Genomic DNA, 20,972 nt, shown 5'->3' on the forward strand with positions numbered 1-20,972 from the left:
TGAACTAAAGACTAAAGTCCTGATACTCATATAATGTATGGGTCTAAAATTGTTAGTTACAGTAGTACTTTCATTAAAATAGTCTTACAATTATATATGTAAAGGATAAATTGGTATGAACAAGAAATAATCTTAAAAAAATATTTGTTTTATTATTTGCGTTTGGTTTTGTCGCGCATTCAATTTATTATATAATCGTAATTATTTATAGCCCATGGGCGTAGGAAACGGCTTCCATGTCTTCTATTGGTGGATCCAGGTGTCAATCATCTAGTGAAGTGGGCGGATCTAGAGCAAAAATGGCGACTTTATCTGTCGGAGAGCCTCAAGAGATGGAAGGTGAGCGGACTTCTCTGTTTTTAATGATTTGTGTTCAAAGGAGCATTTAATAAAGCAGAGATTATTCCTTTTGCTTTCAGCCTTTGTACACAAGCTGAGCTTTTATTTTTAATCAGTTCATATTTTAGTGTCCTCTTACCATTCATTCAGTCTGGAATGTGTGATTGTTTACGTTTATCACACAGCTAACTAAAGATACCGTTACTCTTATAATCTGCACGCATGAAATGGCGATTAAAAAATGCTTCGTTTCTTGATGTTTCTTTTCAGTGTGTTTAAATGCCTTTATTTAGTACAGACCTCTTTTTGGCTGTTTGTATAATAGTGTGCAGGGCGTCAATGCCAGCACACCTTACATGTTAGCTAACGTAGCCCACCAGCTCACATTACCTGTCAAAGTCTCACCTGTTCAGATGGATAAAGTGTAGGAGAACATGAATGTGAGCTATCAGACGTAACAAATCGAGCTTTTCTTGATGCCTCGATTTGTTTCCAGCTGCTGTATCAGCACAATTTGCTAGCATGCTGCTGCTGTGGGATGAGGGTGTGTGTGGGATGGGCTCATTTAATAGATGGAGGCTTTGAAATAGTGCTTTCATATTAAAGTACGGGCCATCAATAATATTTGACTCAGATAACAGCAGTGGCATTTTGTAAGCAGGTTGGTACTGTGGGTGTGCCCTAAAAACATAAAAAAATATTATAAGCTGTGATTTAAAGTTGACAGGAGGGGTGAGTCTGAGGAATCAGGTGATGATGAGACCAAGAGGAGGAGTCTTAATGGAGAGGTCGACTCTCTGCAAGCCCCTTCAACTGGTAAGAGGGAATAAGTTTGAGGGAAACGATTAAAATATTATCTTTATTCTCCAGATCTGTTTCCTTACCTACTTATCTCACATTCCCTTTTAGTACCTGAAGAGTCACCTGTTGACATGGACACTATAACCTTAGACCCAGATGAAGAGGTGACTGAGGAAGCTGTTTGTTTTTTTAGAGAGTTTAGACAGATGGTGTTATTAGCACTATGATTCATTGCGTCTTATTTATTTAGGATGTGGATCTGGTCCACTGTCGCATTGGGAAGATCGAAGGTCTGGAGGTTCTCCAGAAGGCAAAGGTGAGGGTATCAAATACTGTTTCTTTAGATAATTGATGTAGTAGAGTTACATAGTAACTGGATAAAGATTTGTGTACAGTTCTTTATTTACAGTATCAATTATGCCTATTACAAATCTTAAATGAGTCATTTTCTTTGTTTCCACCATCAGACAATTTCACTCAGACAAAACCTCATCAAACGGATTGAGAATTTGGACAGCCTCGTCTCATTAAAGGAACTTGATCTTTATGACAACCAGATCCGTAAACTAGAGAATCTTCATACCCTAACAGAGCTCGAGTAAGTCAGACATTATTTTGTCCAGACCTATTCATTTATTTATTTATTTATTTTTAAAAGTACATAAAAAATGTAATTTAAACACTACTGTTTGAAATCCGTATAAAGTATTAGATTTTATAGTTTAATGTTACAGTTTTTTATGTAATTAATACTTTTATTTAGCAAGGATACATTAAATTGATTAAAATTGACATTAAAAATGTATAATGTTACAAAAAAAATTATATTCCAAATAAATGCTGTTTTTAAACTTTATATTCCTCAGAGAATCCTGAAAAATTCTTAAGCAGCAAATCAGCATATTAAAATGATATCTGAAGTATCATGTGACATTTAAGACTGGAGTAATGATGCTGAAAATCCAGCTTTACATAACAGGAATAAATTACATTTTAAAAATATATTTAAATAGAAAACAGTTATTTTAAATTGTAATAATATTTCGCAGTATTACTGTGTTTTTACTGTATTTTTGATCATAAATGCAGCCTTGGTAAGCATAAGAGACTGTACCAACACCTCTTGAATACACCTTATTTATAATGAGCATGTTTTTAATTACTGTATTCAGATTCCTTGTGATATTTTGGGGGGGACACAGATGTCAGACTAATTTCCCTGATATCATAATGAAGAAAAAAAAATTTGTTAAGAAAATAAAAAAATCTTGAAAAAAGAACCTCAAGTATTTTGGCATAATCGTTTAACATCTTTTGTTGAATCTTGATTATTATTTTTAAAATGTGTCCACCAAATCAAAGTCATGTGGTGCAACTGACATTTAGCAACAAAAAAAAAAAAACATTGAAACAGGAAAAAATATCATAAGAGAGCAATGAGAAAATGTTTTTCAAAACCATACGAAAACAACATGAATGCAAAGAGTACATTTTAAGAACTTTAAAAACTGGATTTGTAAATATTTTTATCATTTCTTTTATTTGAAGAATTCATAAAGAACAAATAATAAGCTTTTAAAAGAGTTGCTGCATGCAGTTTTCTCATTTGTGATCGTGATTTGCAGGCAGCTAGATGTATCATTCAACTTATTGAGGAAGATTGAGGGATTGGATAGTCTCACAAAAGTCAAGAAGCTCTTTTTGCTTCATAATAAGATTACAAGCATTGCCAACCTCGATCACCTGACGAGCCTCCAGATGCTTGAGCTGGGCTCTAACCGCATCAGGGTGAGATATCCAAGACCACATCTGCTCTTTACATGCTATATATTCTTCTTTGCTTACTTAACATTTCTCTCTTCATACTGTGGGTGTGTTTTCATGCTTGAATTTTAGGCATGTAAATACTTACATTTTGTTATCTAAATTTTAGGTTATTGAGAATCTGGACTCTCTGAGTTCTTTGGAGAGTTTGTTCCTTGGCACGAATAAAATCACTCAACTACAGAACCTTGATGGATTGCACAATCTGACAGTTCTTAGTATCCAGGTGCGTTTGCGATAGGAAGTGCTTTTTTTTTTTTTTTTTTAGCCATATTTACCTTCTTTGTTGGTGTTATAACATCTGCTCCTGCCTTACAGAGTAACCGCATCACGAAGTTGGAGGGACTCCAGAATCTTGTGAACCTGCGAGAGCTTTACTTGAGTCATAATGGCATTGAAGTCATGGAGGGCCTGGAGAACAATGTAAGATCTACCATGGTTGCTCATGGATGCAGTACTTTTTCCTGTCAATTCAACGTTTATCCATAAGATATTCTCTGAAATGATAACTTGCAAAAATATTTGTGACTGAGTGGTGGTTTACAAACTTGTCAAATATCTGTAGTCATCATAAGAAGCTGTCGAGTATCTAGTAGTTTTAATGCTTAATTTTCCCATTTCTCCAGCTTTTTTGAAGTTCTGTGCCTCTCCACTGCACCTTTACTCCACAGGGGCTTTCTTTGTGTTCTGATCTGTCGTCACATCTAACTGGTTTTATTTTTATCCGTCCCAGAATATTTTCGTGTTAGAATATACAGATCTTTCATCTTCCCCTCTTTATTTTTTAGAAAAAGCTGACAACTTTGGACATCGCTGCAAACAGGATAAAAAAGATTGAAAATATCAGCCATTTGACTGATTTAAAAGAATTTTGGGTAAGAAAGAAAAAGGTTTAATGTTTGTACAATTTATGTACAGAATACTATATGTAAATACAAAATATACACTACTGTTCAAAAGTTTGGGGTCAGTAAGAATTATTATTTTTAAGGAAATTAATACTTTTATTCAGCAAGGATGCATTAAATTGATCAAAAAGATTTTTTTATTTTTAAATAGATGCTGTTCTTTTGCAAATCAGCACATTTTAGAATTATTTCTGAAGGATCATGTGACTCATGAAGACTGGAGTAATGATGCTGAAAATTCAGCTTTGCCATCACAGGAATAATTTTTATAGGAATAATTTGAGTTATATTTCACAATATCACTGTTTTACTGTATTTTTAATCATATAAATTCAGCATTTGTGAGCATAAGAGACTTTCAAAAACAAAAAGTTATACCGATATTAAGCTTTTGAACGGTATCAGTTATGAGTATCAATTTATAATACTATTATTATTTGTGTCCCTGGACCACAAAACCAGTCATAAGTCGCACAGGTATATTTGTAGCAATAGCCAACAATACATTGTATGGGTCAAAATTATCCAATTTTCTTTTATGTCAAAAATCATCAGGATATTAATTGAAGATCATGTTCCATGAAGATATTTTGTAAATTTCCTGCTGTGTATATATATCAAAAAAAAAATTTTTGTGAGTGGATATGCATTAAGGACTTCATTTGGACAACTTTAAAGGCAATTTTCTCAATATTTAGATTTTTTTTGCACCCTCAGATTCCAGTATATAACTCGGCCAAATATTATCCTAACAAACCTTACATCAATGGAAAGCTTATTCATTCAGCTTTCAGATGATGTATAAATCTCAATTATAAAAAGTTGACCCTTATGAATGGTTTTGTGGTCCAGGGTCACATTTATAACAATTATCAATAACTACAACAACAAAAAAACACATTGTCATTATGCTAATATTATTTTTTTTCTTCCTCTAAAAAGTTGGAAATCCTTAACGCCCTTGAAGCTTTCAAATTAGTTTTCTTATTCTCTCTTATACAGATGAATGACAACCAGATAGATAACTGGGCAGACTTGGACGAACTCAAGAACGCCAAAGGTCTAGAGACTGTCTATCTGGAGAGAAACCCCCTGCAGAAGGACCCTCAATACAGACGCAAGATCATGTTGGCGCTTCCCAGTGTCAGGCAGATCGATGCCACCTTCATCCGTTTCTAATCATCCACTTCACCTGCCCAGCCACATTGTGCCCTCCCTCACCCAACCCTCCACTGTGCATTACAAACGCACCACCACCATATTTCCCTCATGCACACCTTCTGCCCTATTTACCTCTTTTATTTACTTTTTAACAACAACAACAAAAAAGAGTCTTACACTCCAAATGTTGCCATTCAATGTGCCGGCACCTTTTACTCACACAGAGACTATATACCTATGCTCTGACTTATAATATAGCGTGAATGCTTGTTAATTTATTTTCAGTTTAAGACCTGATAAGTGTGAGCTGATAGGAGCTGACGCCTGTTGCTCAGAAAATATATCAATGCTGACCTTTACTTCCCTTAGCATTTTGGCTAGGAAATGATTGCATTCTAGTCCCTTTGCTCTTCCTGCATCCACGTAGGTGATAGGCTAATGTCAGACATTTCTGTCTGTATAATTTACATCAGGCGTTGAGATCTTATTTACTTAATGAGGTGGTAAAAACGTCACATTGCATTCAGGTACTGAAGACGGCTATGAGGAAGTTCTTACTCTTTGATGTGATCAGGGACTATTTCCTTGAGTGATATGTTATGATTCAGTTTGCATATCAGTTCTGTTTTTGGTTGTAGCAGTATGTTAAAATTTTAGCAGTAGAAATGTGACCGCATATTGTTCACTCTTCATTAATAATGAATATATAATAACACCCTCAATGAGAGATTAATTCCATTTTAAAACTAAGGTTATGTTACACAATCTTGAGTCTATGGCATTTTAGATGTTCTACAGAGCAAGGTAGATCACTATTGTTTTTATTAGACCTGAAGAAGACCTGATTTTTGAAGAAGGAAATATCACATGCACTCAAAATATTCACACACTTCATATTAATGCATGACCTGAGGAGTAATTTTCTCCCCCCTGGTAGGAGGTGAATGGAAGAGGCCACAGTGTGGTGACTCTGTTTGGCCACTCCCATTTGACCAGTGGTAGGGGGGTCTTGAGAGGGCTCAGCTGATACTGTATAAAATGAAGCCAACCCCTTTAAAAGGGAATAAAAACAACTGCATAGGATTGCTTTTAATTTGCTCAAATGTTCACTTTGTTTTCAAAGCTTAGTTGACTGTTTCAGAATTGAATGTACTATAAATAATAAACTGAATTTGAACAGTGCTCATTCTTCAGACACTTGTTTTGCATTCAGGATGCGCAGGTTACCTCTCATTTCACAATGTAACTCACTATACATTGACAATTACATCGACATTGGATTAATTTCATTAATATTCGGAACGTGTTTTCCCATAAACACATGAAAGTGAATTGACTCAGTCTCAGATCCAACCTAATTTTACAAGAATAGTCTTGTCTAACAGTTCTACATATTGCAGATGTCAAATTTAAATGTAACAATTGGTTTGTTTAAGCTGGTCATGTGAATTATATTGATCAAATAGAGAACAGAATTAGAGATTTAGGCTTATAATAAAAACAGTAGGATTAGTGATCAAATGGGTTGAATAAAGTAAGTCATAAATTTAGTGATCAAAAAAAAAGAAAGAAACTATAATGCATTCATTTAAATCATATAATTGTCATTAAATCATGGCATAACAACAATCATTGCTTTTAAGATGCATTAGAAACCACAAACTAAGCTAAACCAAGAAAATTACAGTGCTAAATAAAACCATTTACTATTATTAGATTATCATAAATTGAGCTGAGTATTAAATTGAAATATTAAATAATTGCAGTAAGCATAATTTAAACATAATTAGTAAACTGATTGTTTTTTCTGTTTTCTTTTAAATACATATTTAACTGAGTTAAACTGAGAGATTTCATGTGTAACAAAATCAGTACGTTCCTACCATACATAATTGGAACAATATAATCACAGTGTAATCATAAATAAAGTGGTTGTATTGTCAATATAGATTTTATTCAATGTACAATTTCATTAATTTTTTTAAAACAATACATATTTTATTATATTTTAAGGAATTCTGTTTGGACTGCTTTCTGTGTGTAAAAGTCGTTGTAGGTCATGGTTGATCTGAGGTGCGCATGGTGAGTTCATTATTAATTTTCATAAATTTTGCTATATTTCTGATGTGTTGCACTTTACTATGTGGTGTTACACTGATAACTTACAGATTTTACATAATTTAACTTAAATAAAGATAGTCTTATTAATATTCCAAAAATGTCCTGTGATTTTGAAACTATCATGACAGCAGTTCCCATTTTAGAAAAGTCTAGATTTGTGATTTATCTGCTTTTACTGTCTTCATTGACAGGAATAGTGTTAACACCACAGGCATAAGTAGTTAGCACCAGTGCTTAAGCAGAAGCACCAGTATTTGACTAAAATTAATTAAATATTCTTACTAAATATACTTTTACTAAATATAGCATATTAAACAGAATTTAAAAACATAACCTGGGTATAAATTACTTATAAATTGTAGAAGTCGGTTACTAATTCCAAATTACATGACAAAAATTGTAGTTAGTAGTGTAATCCATTACATTACACATTTAAAGTAATATAATCTAATTTTTGATTACTTTTGACTTTATCATTTATTACATTGATTTGAATAGGATAATCTTGTATCATATTGATATAAAAATACAAAGGGAAAGAAAATTCCATTCTTTGTTATAAACAACATGAATTACATTAAATATTACATTATGTCAGGGTTTCCCAGGGGTTCATGAAGGAACTGCAGGGGTTTGTGAGTTTAATGAAAAGCTATATTAGAAAAAAATAGCCTAGTAGGCTAAACTCATAGCAAAAATAAAGTTCTTTATGAATGTGTAATGAGAAACATGCTGGATATTTGCAGTCATGCAGTCAATGTTTTATATAATTAACTGTGTCCACAAAAAAAATCTGTTTATTCGGCGCACTGTGGCATCTTGTTCATGAAACTGCGAATGAACTACATTACCCAGAGATCCAGTGAGTGAGGTGACGCACGGAGTCAGACGTAGAAAGAGATCCTATTGGACGATGCCGTGCATGCGTTCAGTCGTGTTGTTGTCAGTGGCGGCAAGATGGCGACTCTCGGAGACGCATCAGCCCCGGGGGTTAATGGGTTAATACAACAGTTTACAGCCATAACTGGTAAATATTGACATTTTGCATTTGCGGGAATTTTTGCAATGGCCATTTCGCTTGAGTAAAACATGGGGTCTTTAGAAATGCTATATGTAGGGAAGAATAATCGAGAGGCATCATCATTACTGCCCCCTCTGTCATGCAAAGGAAAGAGACTAACGAAAGAGCTAGCTGCTATCTTCACTTGCTTTAATATGAATCTGCATGCAAAAGAAAAGAAATCAGAACAGAAAAGGGGCGAACAGATGTAGACTAATTACTAAAGTATGCCGATGGTAATGTAAAACTCCCTCGGACTGAACTTTGAGCATGCGATTGTAACGTTACTTCTGTTATTTCACCATCGCTTCATGTAACACATTTAAATTCAAACCAGATTAGTACTGCAGTAGGATTTTCACTCTACGAATATAATTCTCATTGCCAAATTTAAATGCTACAGGTTGATTATGTGTGTTTGGATGTCTCCAGCCACCGCGAACGTGTTTTACAACTTCACCAAGTGTGTCTGTGAATATGAGCCACAGTCCACAACATGGCGGTTTGTGTAGGCTGATTCTCAATCAGTTATCCGTTTTGACTGTATGCTTCTCACAACTCCCATCTAAGTGAAAGATACACACAAAACTGTGATGTTCTAAACGGACTCGGACTGTTCAGTTTAACTGTTGCTAGACGTGTACACAAAGGCTGCTTTAGAGCCTCGCATGATGATCTGTATCATTTGATAGTTTCGATTCTGTTGGTCAGAAATACAAGCCATGTTAAGCAGCTCGCTACTTTTTTGTAAAAGGTGAAAGATGCGCTGGTTGTGCGCATGCGCGCTTTGAAGGGGCGGGGTTTAAGAACTGAAACGAGCTAGAGTTCAGCAGCTAGCGCTGCTTCTATGTGTTTTTAACGTCATATTTCAGATTTTACCTACGCATTTTGTTTAAATCCTCCCTGTTTTCGCGTGTTGCTATTAAGCATTATAATGTGACCAGCATAAAACTATTAGGGACTGAATAAACAAGGTTTTTGTATAAGTATTGAGCAGCCTCATATCATACATGTACATATCATCATACATAATCAGTGTATGTATATGTATATATAAATATTTTACATTTAATCATTTAGCAGACACTTTTATCCAAAGCGACTTACAAATGAGGATAGCAATAGATGCAATCAGGCCAACAATAGGGCAAAGTGCTGTGATTTGTCCCTGTTTAGTCTAGCACAGTACATTTCTTTAATAGATATCTAGAATATTAAGTGTTAGTATTAATGGGTCAAGTTTTGACCATGGCTAAAGACTCGGGTTGAGTTAGGCAGGACTGGCAGGTTATTTCCACCAGCCTGGAACAGTCAAGGTAAAGGTCTGTGAAAGTGATTTTGTGCCTCTTTGGGATGGCACCACAAGGCACCATTCGCTTGCAGAACGCAAGCTTCTGGAGGGCACATAGGTCACAATAGTCCAGTCTGGATAAAACAAGAGCTTTGACAAGGATTTGTGTAGCATGCTCCGATATAAAGGGCCTGATCCTTCTAAAGTCGTATAAGGCAAAACTGCAGGACCGGGCAGTTCTAGCAATGTGGTCTGTGAAGTTCAACTGAGTGTTGGGTGAGACCACAAGCAGTTCTGTCCTTGCAAGGTTTAGTTGAGATATATATATATATATATATATATATATATATATATATATATATATACATATACACAGTTCAAATATGCCAAGTGCTATGTCACTTCTTGGTGAGACATACAATGCTGTCACCATATAATAAAATCCTTGTTATTTAGTGTCATGTATTTCCAGTTACAAATTCACCTCTTGAAGTGTATGTTTATGTTTCACCTCACATAATAAATGTTCATTGCATGTGTATGTTTGTTTGCAGGAGCCACAGAGAGTGTAGGGAAGCATATGTTGGAAGCATGTAACAATAACCTAGAGATGGCCGTCACCATGTTTCTAGATGGAGGGGGCATCGCAGAAGAACCCAGCACAAGCGCCAGTTCAGCCGGAGCCTCCAGCAGCAGACACCCCCCTGTAGAGTGAGTGACAGTCTCTCTCAAGCAGCATTTTGGTGTTTGTAAGTCACTGCATGCGCTGTGCTTTGAGTTTGATTGTTGTGTCCTCCTCTCTGTCAGAGATGATGTGCGAGCACCCATTCCTCAGAAGCAAGACATTCTGGTGGAGCCAGAGCCCTTGTTTGGAGGTAGGGGTTTCCAAACCCAGGGGTTTCCAGACTTTTTTAATGGATTTTCTTGAAGTACCCCTTGAGATTTTAAGTTAATATTTCAATAATTTAACAAAATTTGCATGTTCACAGTTTTCTGATGCCAGGTAATGGTCACATTACATGCAAGAAAATTGATAAAATAGTGTTTTATTTTGACTTTGTGGCTAGACTTTAAACTAGACTCAAACTAAACTTTTTATTTGTGAAAGTGTTTCAGTCCGCATTACATTCACACATGTATTTTAGGAACCCAATCCAATTGAATAATAATCATCATCATCATCAAAATAATAATATTAGTTATTATGTTTAACTCTAATTATAAAAAAAAAGACAGAAATAGATTACTGTAAAATAAAATAAATTAATATTTGATAACTATATTAATACGTTCGAACTTTCCATTGTTTAAGCTGTCAAGCTTTTAACTAGTGATGCACCAAAATTGTAATGTTTTTTACAGAAACACCGAAACCAAAATTAAAGTTTTCATTTTGCTGGAAACCGCAACCGAAAATGAAGTTTATTCAATAATCAATTAATACATCACATTTTTTTAATCATCAAACCTGTATCCAGTTCACTGTTGAAATATAATTATTTAAACAGTGGCATACATTAAATAATGAAGACAACAGGTTAAGTAAATATATAATTAATATGTAATATAGTGCATATACATAAATTTGTTCTACATTTCTCAACATACAACCCTCTACGGACACACAAGTCGCCATTGGCTAGTAAATTTTTCATTCTACTTGCCAGACTTTTTACATGGAATGCAAGATCAATGCAAATGAAAAAAAATGACATTATATAATAATATAATGCTGTATGATTAACATTAAAAACACAGACAGCAGCAGGATTATTAGGCTGCTGTCACTTTAAGACATAATGCACCGATTCCAGTGTACTGATACTGTTACGATTTCTTTCTCGACCGTTCACTTAAGACATAATCGACTATGTTTTCTAGGATACTCGCTAAGCCCTGCATTTAGATCTAGTGCTTCAATTCTCTTTATGTGGCATGTGTAAAAGCCTCTCTCTTTCTCTCATGTTGAGTGCGCATGTGTGAGAAAACACGACAGAGGGCGCTTTCAGCCAAGCGACTGTGCGTAAAGAGGGTTGGCATACCTTCCGATGTTCATTCATGTTTATTTTGTGCTGTAACTAGTTGTAAAACTGAAGAGACTATCTGTCATGTCACATTTGAGAGCTTCAAAACAACATTGTTTGATTTTCGTTATAAAATTGACATAATTTGAAAGTTCAGACTTTGTTTCATAGCAAAAGCTTATTGCAAATACTGAATGGGAGACACACTGCAAATAATGTTTAGTAAAGTTTTGTTTTTGCATCAACAGAAAACAGCATAGACTAAAAGATCTCGGTTCATCAAAATGAAGATCTAATAAAAATGTGGAATTGATATTGTCAGCTCAGCCAATAGCGTCCAAACAGTTGACTTTTACGTGTTGTAGTTTATCCGCTTTGCGCGCACAAAATAGACACTGACACAGTCAAAATGTGCCATCAGAGCAGCACTAATTAAACAACACCGTTTCGGTCAATGATTTCGACCCTCCAAAACTGCTTTGGCTGAAACTGAAAATTCATCTTTGGTTGTCGATATTTCAGTGCATCACTACTTTTAAATATTTGAAATACTCAGGCTTTTATTTTGCAAACTTCTGTCCACAAACATGTTGCAAATTATGCAAATGTGTAAATAAAGTTGCGTTCCCAAAAGTTTTAATAAAACTTTAATTTTACTTTCGATATAATTAATGATTAGCTTTTCATCAACTCACAAACCTCCTGCAGTTCCCTTATGAACTCTTAGAGGGTTGTGTTTACATAAGCTAATATATATCTCTTTCACAGTACCAAAGAGGCGTAGACCAGCACGATCAATCTTTGATGGATTTCGGGATTTTCAGACTGAAACCAGTAAGTATATGTGAGGCATTCTGATGTTTCCTCACATTTAGCACACATGGATTGGTTCATCCTCTGAAACCCTGCTGTTGTGTTGTAATTCTTTAGTCCGACAGGAGCAGGAGTTGAGAAATGGTAGTGCAATGGACAAGAAGCTGAGCACTCTGGCCGATCTGTTCCGTCCTCCCATTGAACTCATGCACAAAGGCAGCTTTGAGACGGTAAGGTCTATGACTGCTTTAGTACACCTATTAGTATTACCAGTAACGCATTCAGTAATTGGCTAATTCACATCTTTCAGTCCTCTGTGTCATTAAGTTCAAACTTTGTTAGCGTAGTAATGTGTTTTGTTCCTGGCAAAGAACAAGTCAAGCCCTGCAAATCAGGGAGTGTCTAAACACTGGTTCAGGATGTTGTAAGCCTTACATAAGGGAAGAACTGAAATTAGTCTGGGTGGAATCAGTGGACAAGTTCTTCAAGGAATGTTCCTGATTTAATATAAGTTCAGCCTTTTAGACAGCATCTCTGACTGACAAACTTTGAAAACGAGCCAAGACTATCAAAATACACATTATTTTATTGATTTTTTTAGAATTTTTACAATAGTTTTTTCAGAAATATAGCCATTTTATAAGTTACTAAAAGTTACTAATTTGTGTTTGGGTCAGTTTAGCCTTGGGTATCAACTGAGGCTTTACACATAATGTTATCCAGATATATATATTTTTTTTTAATCTATGAGTTAAATTAGTCTCAGAGAACTTAATTCGGGATTGCTTGGTGTCTGAGAGCCGTCTTTCTGTGCACTCACTTCACGTGTTTCAGTGCGAGTAACGTGTTAAGGTCTTTTTCGTGGTTTATTGCGCTTAATAACTCTGTTTAACATCAAGCACATCCTGCTCTTTTATTTTGTTGTTCATGCATGCTCTTTAAAATCGAAACATCAGCCACAAGTGCTTTGTTTACGAATGACATACGCAACATTTTTATTAGTATAGCCTATAATAAGAGTACTTTATTTACAATGAAACAATACATTATTAAGTATTATAGGCCTATTTAATTACATATTTTTAAAATCTATTTTTTTGTTTTTGTGCAGAATCGTTCACATCAGCATTAAGATTATATTCCTCAGCTCTATAAAAAATAAGCTCTTCGATAAAAGTATAAGCTGCATATTTCTGCTTTTTAGTTTGTATTGAATCTGGAACATTTCTGTAGTTCCCGGTTCAGACTACATGATTTTAGCCCGGTTTTACCACAATCTGCTTGACGTAGCGTGTCTTGGGGACACAAGGTTCGATTGTTTCAAACATGCCGAAACGAAAGAGAGACAATGGTATCGTTAGGTGGAATTTCACAATGGAGGAAATGTTTGTGGAGCAAAAATACTCCTGCGTTTATGATGTTTTCACGAGGGACTACTGCAACAGAGTGAAAAAAGTAAATAAAACATGTTACCTCAGTTCTCTTTGGAGGAAATGTAAATATCCATGCAGTCCAGATATGTGTCCACTTTTGGGCTTTTCTGATGACAAGACAGAGCAAAACACGCTGCTAACCATTGTTTGTTTACGCTCACGGCACTTTTTGTCAGTTGATACAGTCCTGCCTTCTTGATAACAGCACGCACGTGGTTAAAGACGGCAAGAGATGAATGGTTGGGTAGCAACATGTAGTCTGACATATTTCTTGTCCACGACACGACAAGATTTTAGGAGTCAAAATCATATAATCTGACAGTGACTATCGTAACCGACGAAAATATTGTGTCGTCTGAACCCAGCATAAGTCAAGTCATTATTTCCCACTATACTCCTGGGCAAAAAAAAATGGGCCAAGCCAAAAATGGCAGAATATTTAGTGGTCTTTTAATGGTCTTAACAATTTTATCACTGGTCAGGAAATTAGCAAGAATTGCACAAATACTGTAGATAAATTAACTTAGCATGGAATACTCTTCCCCTTTGTTTTAAGCTGTGTGGGTAAACAGACAGCTTTTTACAGGCAGAAGAGTTCCACTGAATGTTAATGGCTTCAAACAGTTCACAAGTAGTTGTAAAATGTCTCCCAGTTCATTTGAGTGTAAATATTCACTATAGGGTTTAAATCTGGACTCTGACCAGGCTAAAACATGAGGCTGATGTACTTGTTCTTAAGCCACTTCTTGGTTGTTTTTGCAATTTGGGCAGGAGCATTGTCTTGTTGAAAAATAACATCTGATCATTCCTCTTTAGATAGCAACTTTTCATTTGTAGGAAGCAAGATATTCTGCAATATTCTCCTGTACTCCAAAACATTAAATGACTTTTCACAGTGAAGTAGCTCAGCAAAACCAGCAGCTAAAAAGGCTCACCACATTGACACTTCTTCCTCCATGCTTCACTGTGGTAGAGATGCGTTTATAATTATATTTCTCAGCAGATTTTTGAAGACACCACTCTGGAGAATCACCATGCAACTTGTGTTTCATTGTGATTCATCACTTCACACACAATTTCCCATATTCTGCCAAAAACTTCTGTCTTTGTCTTTCTGAGACAGCAATGGCTTTTTAAGAAGTGCATTTGCTTAAATTTAGCTAATTTCCTGACCAATAATTTGTGGTTAAGACAATAAAAAGCTTGGTGTTTAACCATTGTATTAACACTTTACCACAATATATATTTCTCACTTCAGGCGAAAGACTCCGGTCAGCTTGAAAACAAATGGCTGATGATCAACATTCAGAATGTCCAGGATTTTGCCTGTCAGTGTTTAAACCGTGATGTGTGGAGCAATGATGCTGTTAAAACCATCATCAGAGAACACTTCATATTCTGGCAGGTAAACTTACACAGACATGAATGACTTCTGTCTCTGTAACTTCCATGACATGACTTGTGAATGTGAGCTATTGAATTGTTTAGGTAAGCTGTGTTTGCTTATAGGTTTACCATGACAGCGAGGAAGGGCAGAGGTACATTCAGTTTTACAAGCTTAACAAATTCCCCTATATTTCTATCTTGGACCCCCGTACAGGTGAGATACACAAGTCATTGCTGAATCACTCCTCCTCAATGTATCTTTTTACTAGATTTATTACTTTTTCTGACAAAAGTGTTTGGATCAATGATATGATGCTTATTTTTGTCCGGATCTATTCATTTATTAAACAATGAATTTCATAAATACAATGACTTAAAAAGACATTTTCTATACTGAGCCTGTTTTTGATTTCTGAATTAAAATTCATTTTAGGGGGCATAAAGTAAAAAATGCATCATAAAAAATTAAATGATCACAAGATATATATTTTTTGACAATGCAAGTTTAGTTCAGGTTGTAAAATGATTACCCAATAACATAATGATATATATGAATTCACCTTGGTAAAATATATTTTAAAACCTTTTTTTGAAAATAATTCTTAAAATTTGCTAATGTTATTACTTGATTAAATAAAAAATATATATATATATATTGAAAATGGAAATTAAAAAATGTCTTTGAAAACCATATGAAACCAACATGAATTCCGAGAATCCATTTCCAAGAACCTGGCATGCATTAAATCCATTGATTACAATGGAGTACTGGTAGTTGTCATATGACATTTAAAACATTTTTCATAAATATTGATGATAAATGTTTTTCTTACATCAGACTGTTTTTGCTACATGTGTTATTTGAAATGTCAAAGAATTTCTCTTTTTTTAATATATAAAAAAGTGGCAAGAGTAGTAATAACATTGTAATAACATGGTAACATGCAAATCTTTGAACATTCATTCATTAATGAAAATTGTTCATCAAATACAATATGGATTTAGTTGAAGAATATTAAGACTATTTCATAAGCTGAAAATGTCCCACTGGGTCAAAACTGCCCCGTAATGCGAAAATAGTATGCAGGATTTTTATGCATTATGAGGGTTAAAATAAATGATTAAAAAATGAGGAAAAATGTTTGCAGTGTATTTAAGTGCTTCTGGTTATTGTCTGAAATTCAGAGTATTTCAGTGTTTTCATCTCTGACAAATACAGGACAAAAGATGGTTGAGTGGAACCAGTTAGATGTGTCTTCATTCCTGGATCAGGTCACAGGCTTCCTGTCAGAGCACGGGCAGCTGGATGGGCAGTCCAGTCAACCTCCGGCCAAACGGGCTCGTTCTGTAAGTGTCCCCTTTAAGGTCCTGAAGGTTCCTGAAAATGCATTTATGCATCTTTTCTTTACATCCTTTATATGTCCATACAGGAGAGTTTGATAGATGCCAGTGAGGACAGTCAGTTAGAGGCAGCTATCCGGGCCTCTCTTCAAGAAACACACTATGAGTCCACCCAGGACAAGGCAGAGTCACGCTCAGATGATGATTCAGATGCCGAGCCTTTCTCTGACAGCGAGGGCCTGATCTCAGTGGACGGTTCCGATAATGAGGTCTGTGGAGGGGAGGATTCTTTAGATGGACACGTCCCCACAGAGGTAGCTCCTCCCACCAGGCCAGACAGCCCAGCCCATCACAGGAAGTCCCCACACAAAGAGTTGTGCCACAGGAAAGAGGAGAGTAAGAAGAATCACCTAGAGCCAGCTGGGCTCAGTCACAGTCAGACCGGACAAACAGAGTCCCAACAGCGGCTGGGAGAAAACCACAGATCCACATCACACCAGCCCTCAGAACCTGCCGGCACCAGCACAGCAGATTCAGATGACAACGGTATACAGCATTTCTGTTATGTCAGATGTCTGTTTTAGCTTTGGGTGAACTAGCACTTTAAGCTAAAATTAATTAAATTCTTTAGTTACTCATACTCTTGTTGTACCTGATTGCAGTTATATTTTCCAGAGAACATAAAAGGACATTTTTGATGTGAATGTGCCTGTGAAACTACAAAAAACATTGTAAAAGCAGGCTAAAAGTAGTTCATATGACTTGTGCATTATATTCCAAGTGCTCTAAAGTCAACTTTGTGTGCGAAACCCGCTGAAATTTAAGTTGTTATTCTCTAATAATCTGTTAATTTGAGAACCATTTTGACTGAATTGAGTCAGTGAGCTGAATGCGAGAACCGAAGCAATCCTGTTTGTGAATATATCATTCTTTTGAGCCAGATGAGAACTAGTTGGTCCGAATCACAAATCGAGCTGAAAGATTAGTTCACAAATCTGTTTGCGGGTTGAACTGTTGATTTATTGATCCAATTACATGCAGTTTGTGTGCTAACAGCCCGCTGAAGGGGAAAATTATCGGTTAATAATGTCTTAAATTTCAGTCTGCTTGAAATCTATTAGAAAACTTGTATTAGATCACACAAGTCATATGGTTAGCTTGTGTATGTTTTGTTCTGTCATTTTTGGAGCTGTCATATATGGAAAAGAGCTTCTTCAAACATTGTCCTTTTGTGTTCTGCAGAAAAAAAATAACATACAGGATTAGAATGACGGGGGGTAAATAATGGTAGTTTTTGGTGAATATCACTTTTAAAGGATTGTAACTTTTATACAGAGAATGCAATAATAAATGTGCTAAAATGACTCTGTCTGCAGGTCCAAAGGCCCGCTTAATGCTGCGATATCCAGATGGCCAGAGGGAACAAATAGCATTGTCTGCTAAAGCTAAACTTATGGTGGGTAAAGCATTTCACGATTTGTATAGTTCATAGGTGTCAGTATTAAATTCATAACAGTATTGAATCACATTACACAAACTGGTTGAAAAGATAAACAAACTTCAGTGTTGTCCTTTTTAATTACCTGTAACATTTAAATATAATAAAACTGTATAAAGTAAACCAATGGAAAAGAACAATAATTAAGCATTTTAAACCAATTTCTAGATATCTTGTCTGGGCTGGCATGTTTAGGAATAAATGCAAACAAATGTTAGAAAATAAGTATTAAGACTAAGTATTTTTAATATGAAATATAGTGAATACAAGAATCAAATCAAATACAAAAATCTAAATGGCTGTCTGAAAGCATGTAAATACAGTGTGACTTCCTTCTCTGTGACAGGCGGTTGTCAGAAACAGAAAGTTGCGCAGTGTTGCTTTGTGTACCGGGGTAACCATTGTATTTCTGCTTTTCCATAAGTGCCACATACTGTCAGAAAGCGAATTTGCATTTTCATTCTAGTTCATTTGTACATTTTAACCAGTTGGTGGGGGGAAAAAAACATTTCAGATAATAAGGTATCTAGAATTATTCAAAGTATTTTCAAGTGCCCACGATAGCAAAAACGGGCATGTCATTATCACAATATACCATATTACCAAATAACGGCATGTGTCTAGCTCCTACCAATTTATGAAAGCCTTCTGTTAAAAATGGAAAGAAGTTTGGAACAGGATGTATCTAATACAGAGACATTGTTAAATGTACATTAAAAAAAAAGTTATACTGAATTTCAAGCAGGAATTTTATATATATATATATATATATATATATATATATATATATATATATATATATATATATATATATATATATACACACACAGTATCTCACAGAAGTGAGTACACCCCTCACATTTTTGTAAATATTTTATTATATCTTTTCATGTGACAACACTGAAGAAATGACACTTTGCTACAATGTAAAGTAGTGAGTGTACAGCTTGTATAACAGTGTAAATTTGCTGTCCCCTCAAAATAACTCAACACACAGCCATTAATGCCTAAACCGCTGGCCACAAAAGTGAGTACACCCCTAAGTGAAAATGTCCAAATTGGGCCCGGAGCTGGTGGATGTTAGAGACCTTGCTCTCCTCCACCTTCCGTTTGAGGATGCTCCACAGATGCTCAATAGTGTTTAGGTCTGGAGACATGCTTGGCCAGTCAATCACCTTTACCCTCAGCTTCTTTAACAAGGCAGTGGTCGTTTTGGAGGTGTGTTTGGGGTCGTTATCATGTTGGAATACTGCCCTGCTGCCCATGCTCTGCTTCAGTATGTCACAGTACATGTTGGCATTCATGGTTCCCTCAATGAACTGTAGCTCCCCAGTGCCGGAAGCACTCATGCAGCCCCAGACCATGACACTCCCACCACCATGCTTGACTGTAGGCAAGATGCACTTGTCTTTGTACTCCTCACCTGGTTGCCGCCACACACGCTTGACACCATCTGAACCAAATAAGTTTATCTTGGTCTCATCAGACCACAGGACATGGTTCCAGTAATCCATGTCCTTAGTCTGCTTGTCTTCAGCAAACTGTTTGCGGGCTTTCTTGTGCATCATCTTTAGAAGAGATTTTACCAATTTGATGCAGTGTGCAGCGTATGGTCTGAGTACTGACAGGCTCACCCCCCCACCCCTACAACCTCTGCAGCAATGCTGGCAGCACTCATACGTCTATTTCCCAACCACAACCTCTGGATATGACGCTGAGCACGTGCACTCAACTTCTTTGGTCGACCATAGCGAGGCCTGTTCTGAGTGGAACCTGTCCTGTTAAACCGCTGTATGGTCTTGGCCACCGTGCTGCAGCTCAGTTTTAGGGTCTTGGCAATCTTCTTATAGCCTACGCCATTGGGCCCAATTTGGACATTTTCACTTAGGGGTGTACTCACTTTTGTGGTCAGCGGTTTTGTGTTGAGTTATTTTGAGGGGACAGCAAATTTACACTGTTATACAAACTGTACACTCACTACTTTACATTGTAGCAAAGTGTCATTTCTTCAGTGCTGTCACATGAAAAGATATAATAAAATATTTACAAAAATGTGAGGGGTGTACTCACTTCTGTGAGATACTGTGTGTGTGTGTTTGTGTGTGTGTGTGTATATATATATATATATATATATATTAAAAGACAATTAGTTGTACCCTTTATTTTCCTTTTTTTGTTTTGTTTTTGTAGGCACTGGTGAGACACGTTCAGTCTAAGGGATTCCCCAATGAACGCTTCGAACTTGTCACCAACTTCCCCCGCCGAAGACTCGCTCATTTGGACTATGACATCACACTGCAGGAAGCAGGACTGTGTCCGCAGGAGACTGTGTTTGTGCAGGAGAGAAATTAGCCCCTCAACTTGTAGATAAAACACACCCCCTTCTGTCCTGTCACTTGTGCCCTAGAAAGACTGAATTGACTGTGTCCTGTTACCACTTGTCTTTTTTTTTTCTTTTTTTATAATAAGTCCAGGATACACAGAACATTTGGTAGTTCATAGGGACCGCCCCCTGAGCTGCATTTGTCAACGTATTTATTTACAAACAACTTGGCACCTCCCATCCTGTCTGGGTCTAATTCTTCAAGGCAGTCCGTATACATGAGTTATGCTCATTTTGATATGGAAGTTTAATCCCCAAAAGCTTTTACAGATGGCCTTGATATAAGAAAAACATTGTGTATCATGTGTATGCAAAGTTTCTAAGGATTGAACATCAGTTCCAAAATGTCTACGGTTCCTATCAAAATCATTGGAGCAGGTTGGGATCCTGTTGAACATGGGCTCAGGTGATGAATTGGGGTGGATGCTTATTATTTAGAGGTAAACCCTCGCATATCTCATCTGCAATGTGCAGGGACGAATGGAGTAGAGTGACATTTAGCTATAGTAAGTTTCTGTCTCCTTTTTTATATACTGCATCATTTCCACAGAAAACTGATTCTCAAATATAATCATTGAAACAAAAGGGA

The 20,972-nt window shown here is 36.0% G+C and overlaps 2 protein-coding genes across 2 annotated transcripts; both read left to right on the plus strand.

Moving 5' to 3' along the window:
- The first annotated feature begins 209 nt into the window (after positions 1-209).
- ppp1r7 (protein phosphatase 1, regulatory (inhibitor) subunit 7) lies at positions 210-6,215 on the plus strand. Its single transcript, XM_051918157.1, has 10 exons — positions 210-339; positions 1,060-1,155; positions 1,249-1,304; positions 1,391-1,456; positions 1,608-1,738; positions 2,766-2,928; positions 3,074-3,190; positions 3,283-3,387; positions 3,753-3,839; positions 4,875-6,215. Exons 1-10 carry the CDS (start codon positions 237-239, stop codon positions 5,049-5,051), a joined length of 1,101 nt encoding a protein of 366 aa, XP_051774117.1. The 5' UTR covers positions 210-236; the 3' UTR covers positions 5,052-6,215.
- Positions 6,216-8,066: 1,851 nt separating this feature from the next.
- On the plus strand, positions 8,067-20,972 carry ubxn7 (UBX domain protein 7). The gene is made up of 11 exons (XM_051871140.1): positions 8,067-8,181; positions 10,060-10,216; positions 10,313-10,380; positions 12,298-12,363; positions 12,460-12,572; positions 15,034-15,180; positions 15,285-15,375; positions 16,381-16,508; positions 16,592-17,048; positions 17,879-17,958; positions 20,191-20,972. Exons 1-11 carry the CDS (start codon positions 8,112-8,114, stop codon positions 20,350-20,352), a joined length of 1,539 nt encoding a protein of 512 aa, XP_051727100.1. The 5' UTR covers positions 8,067-8,111; the 3' UTR covers positions 20,353-20,972.

Source organism: Ctenopharyngodon idella, chromosome 2 (assembly GCF_019924925.1).
Source record: "Ctenopharyngodon idella isolate HZGC_01 chromosome 2, HZGC01, whole genome shotgun sequence".
Lineage (NCBI taxonomy): Eukaryota > Metazoa > Chordata > Actinopteri > Cypriniformes > Xenocyprididae > Ctenopharyngodon > Ctenopharyngodon idella.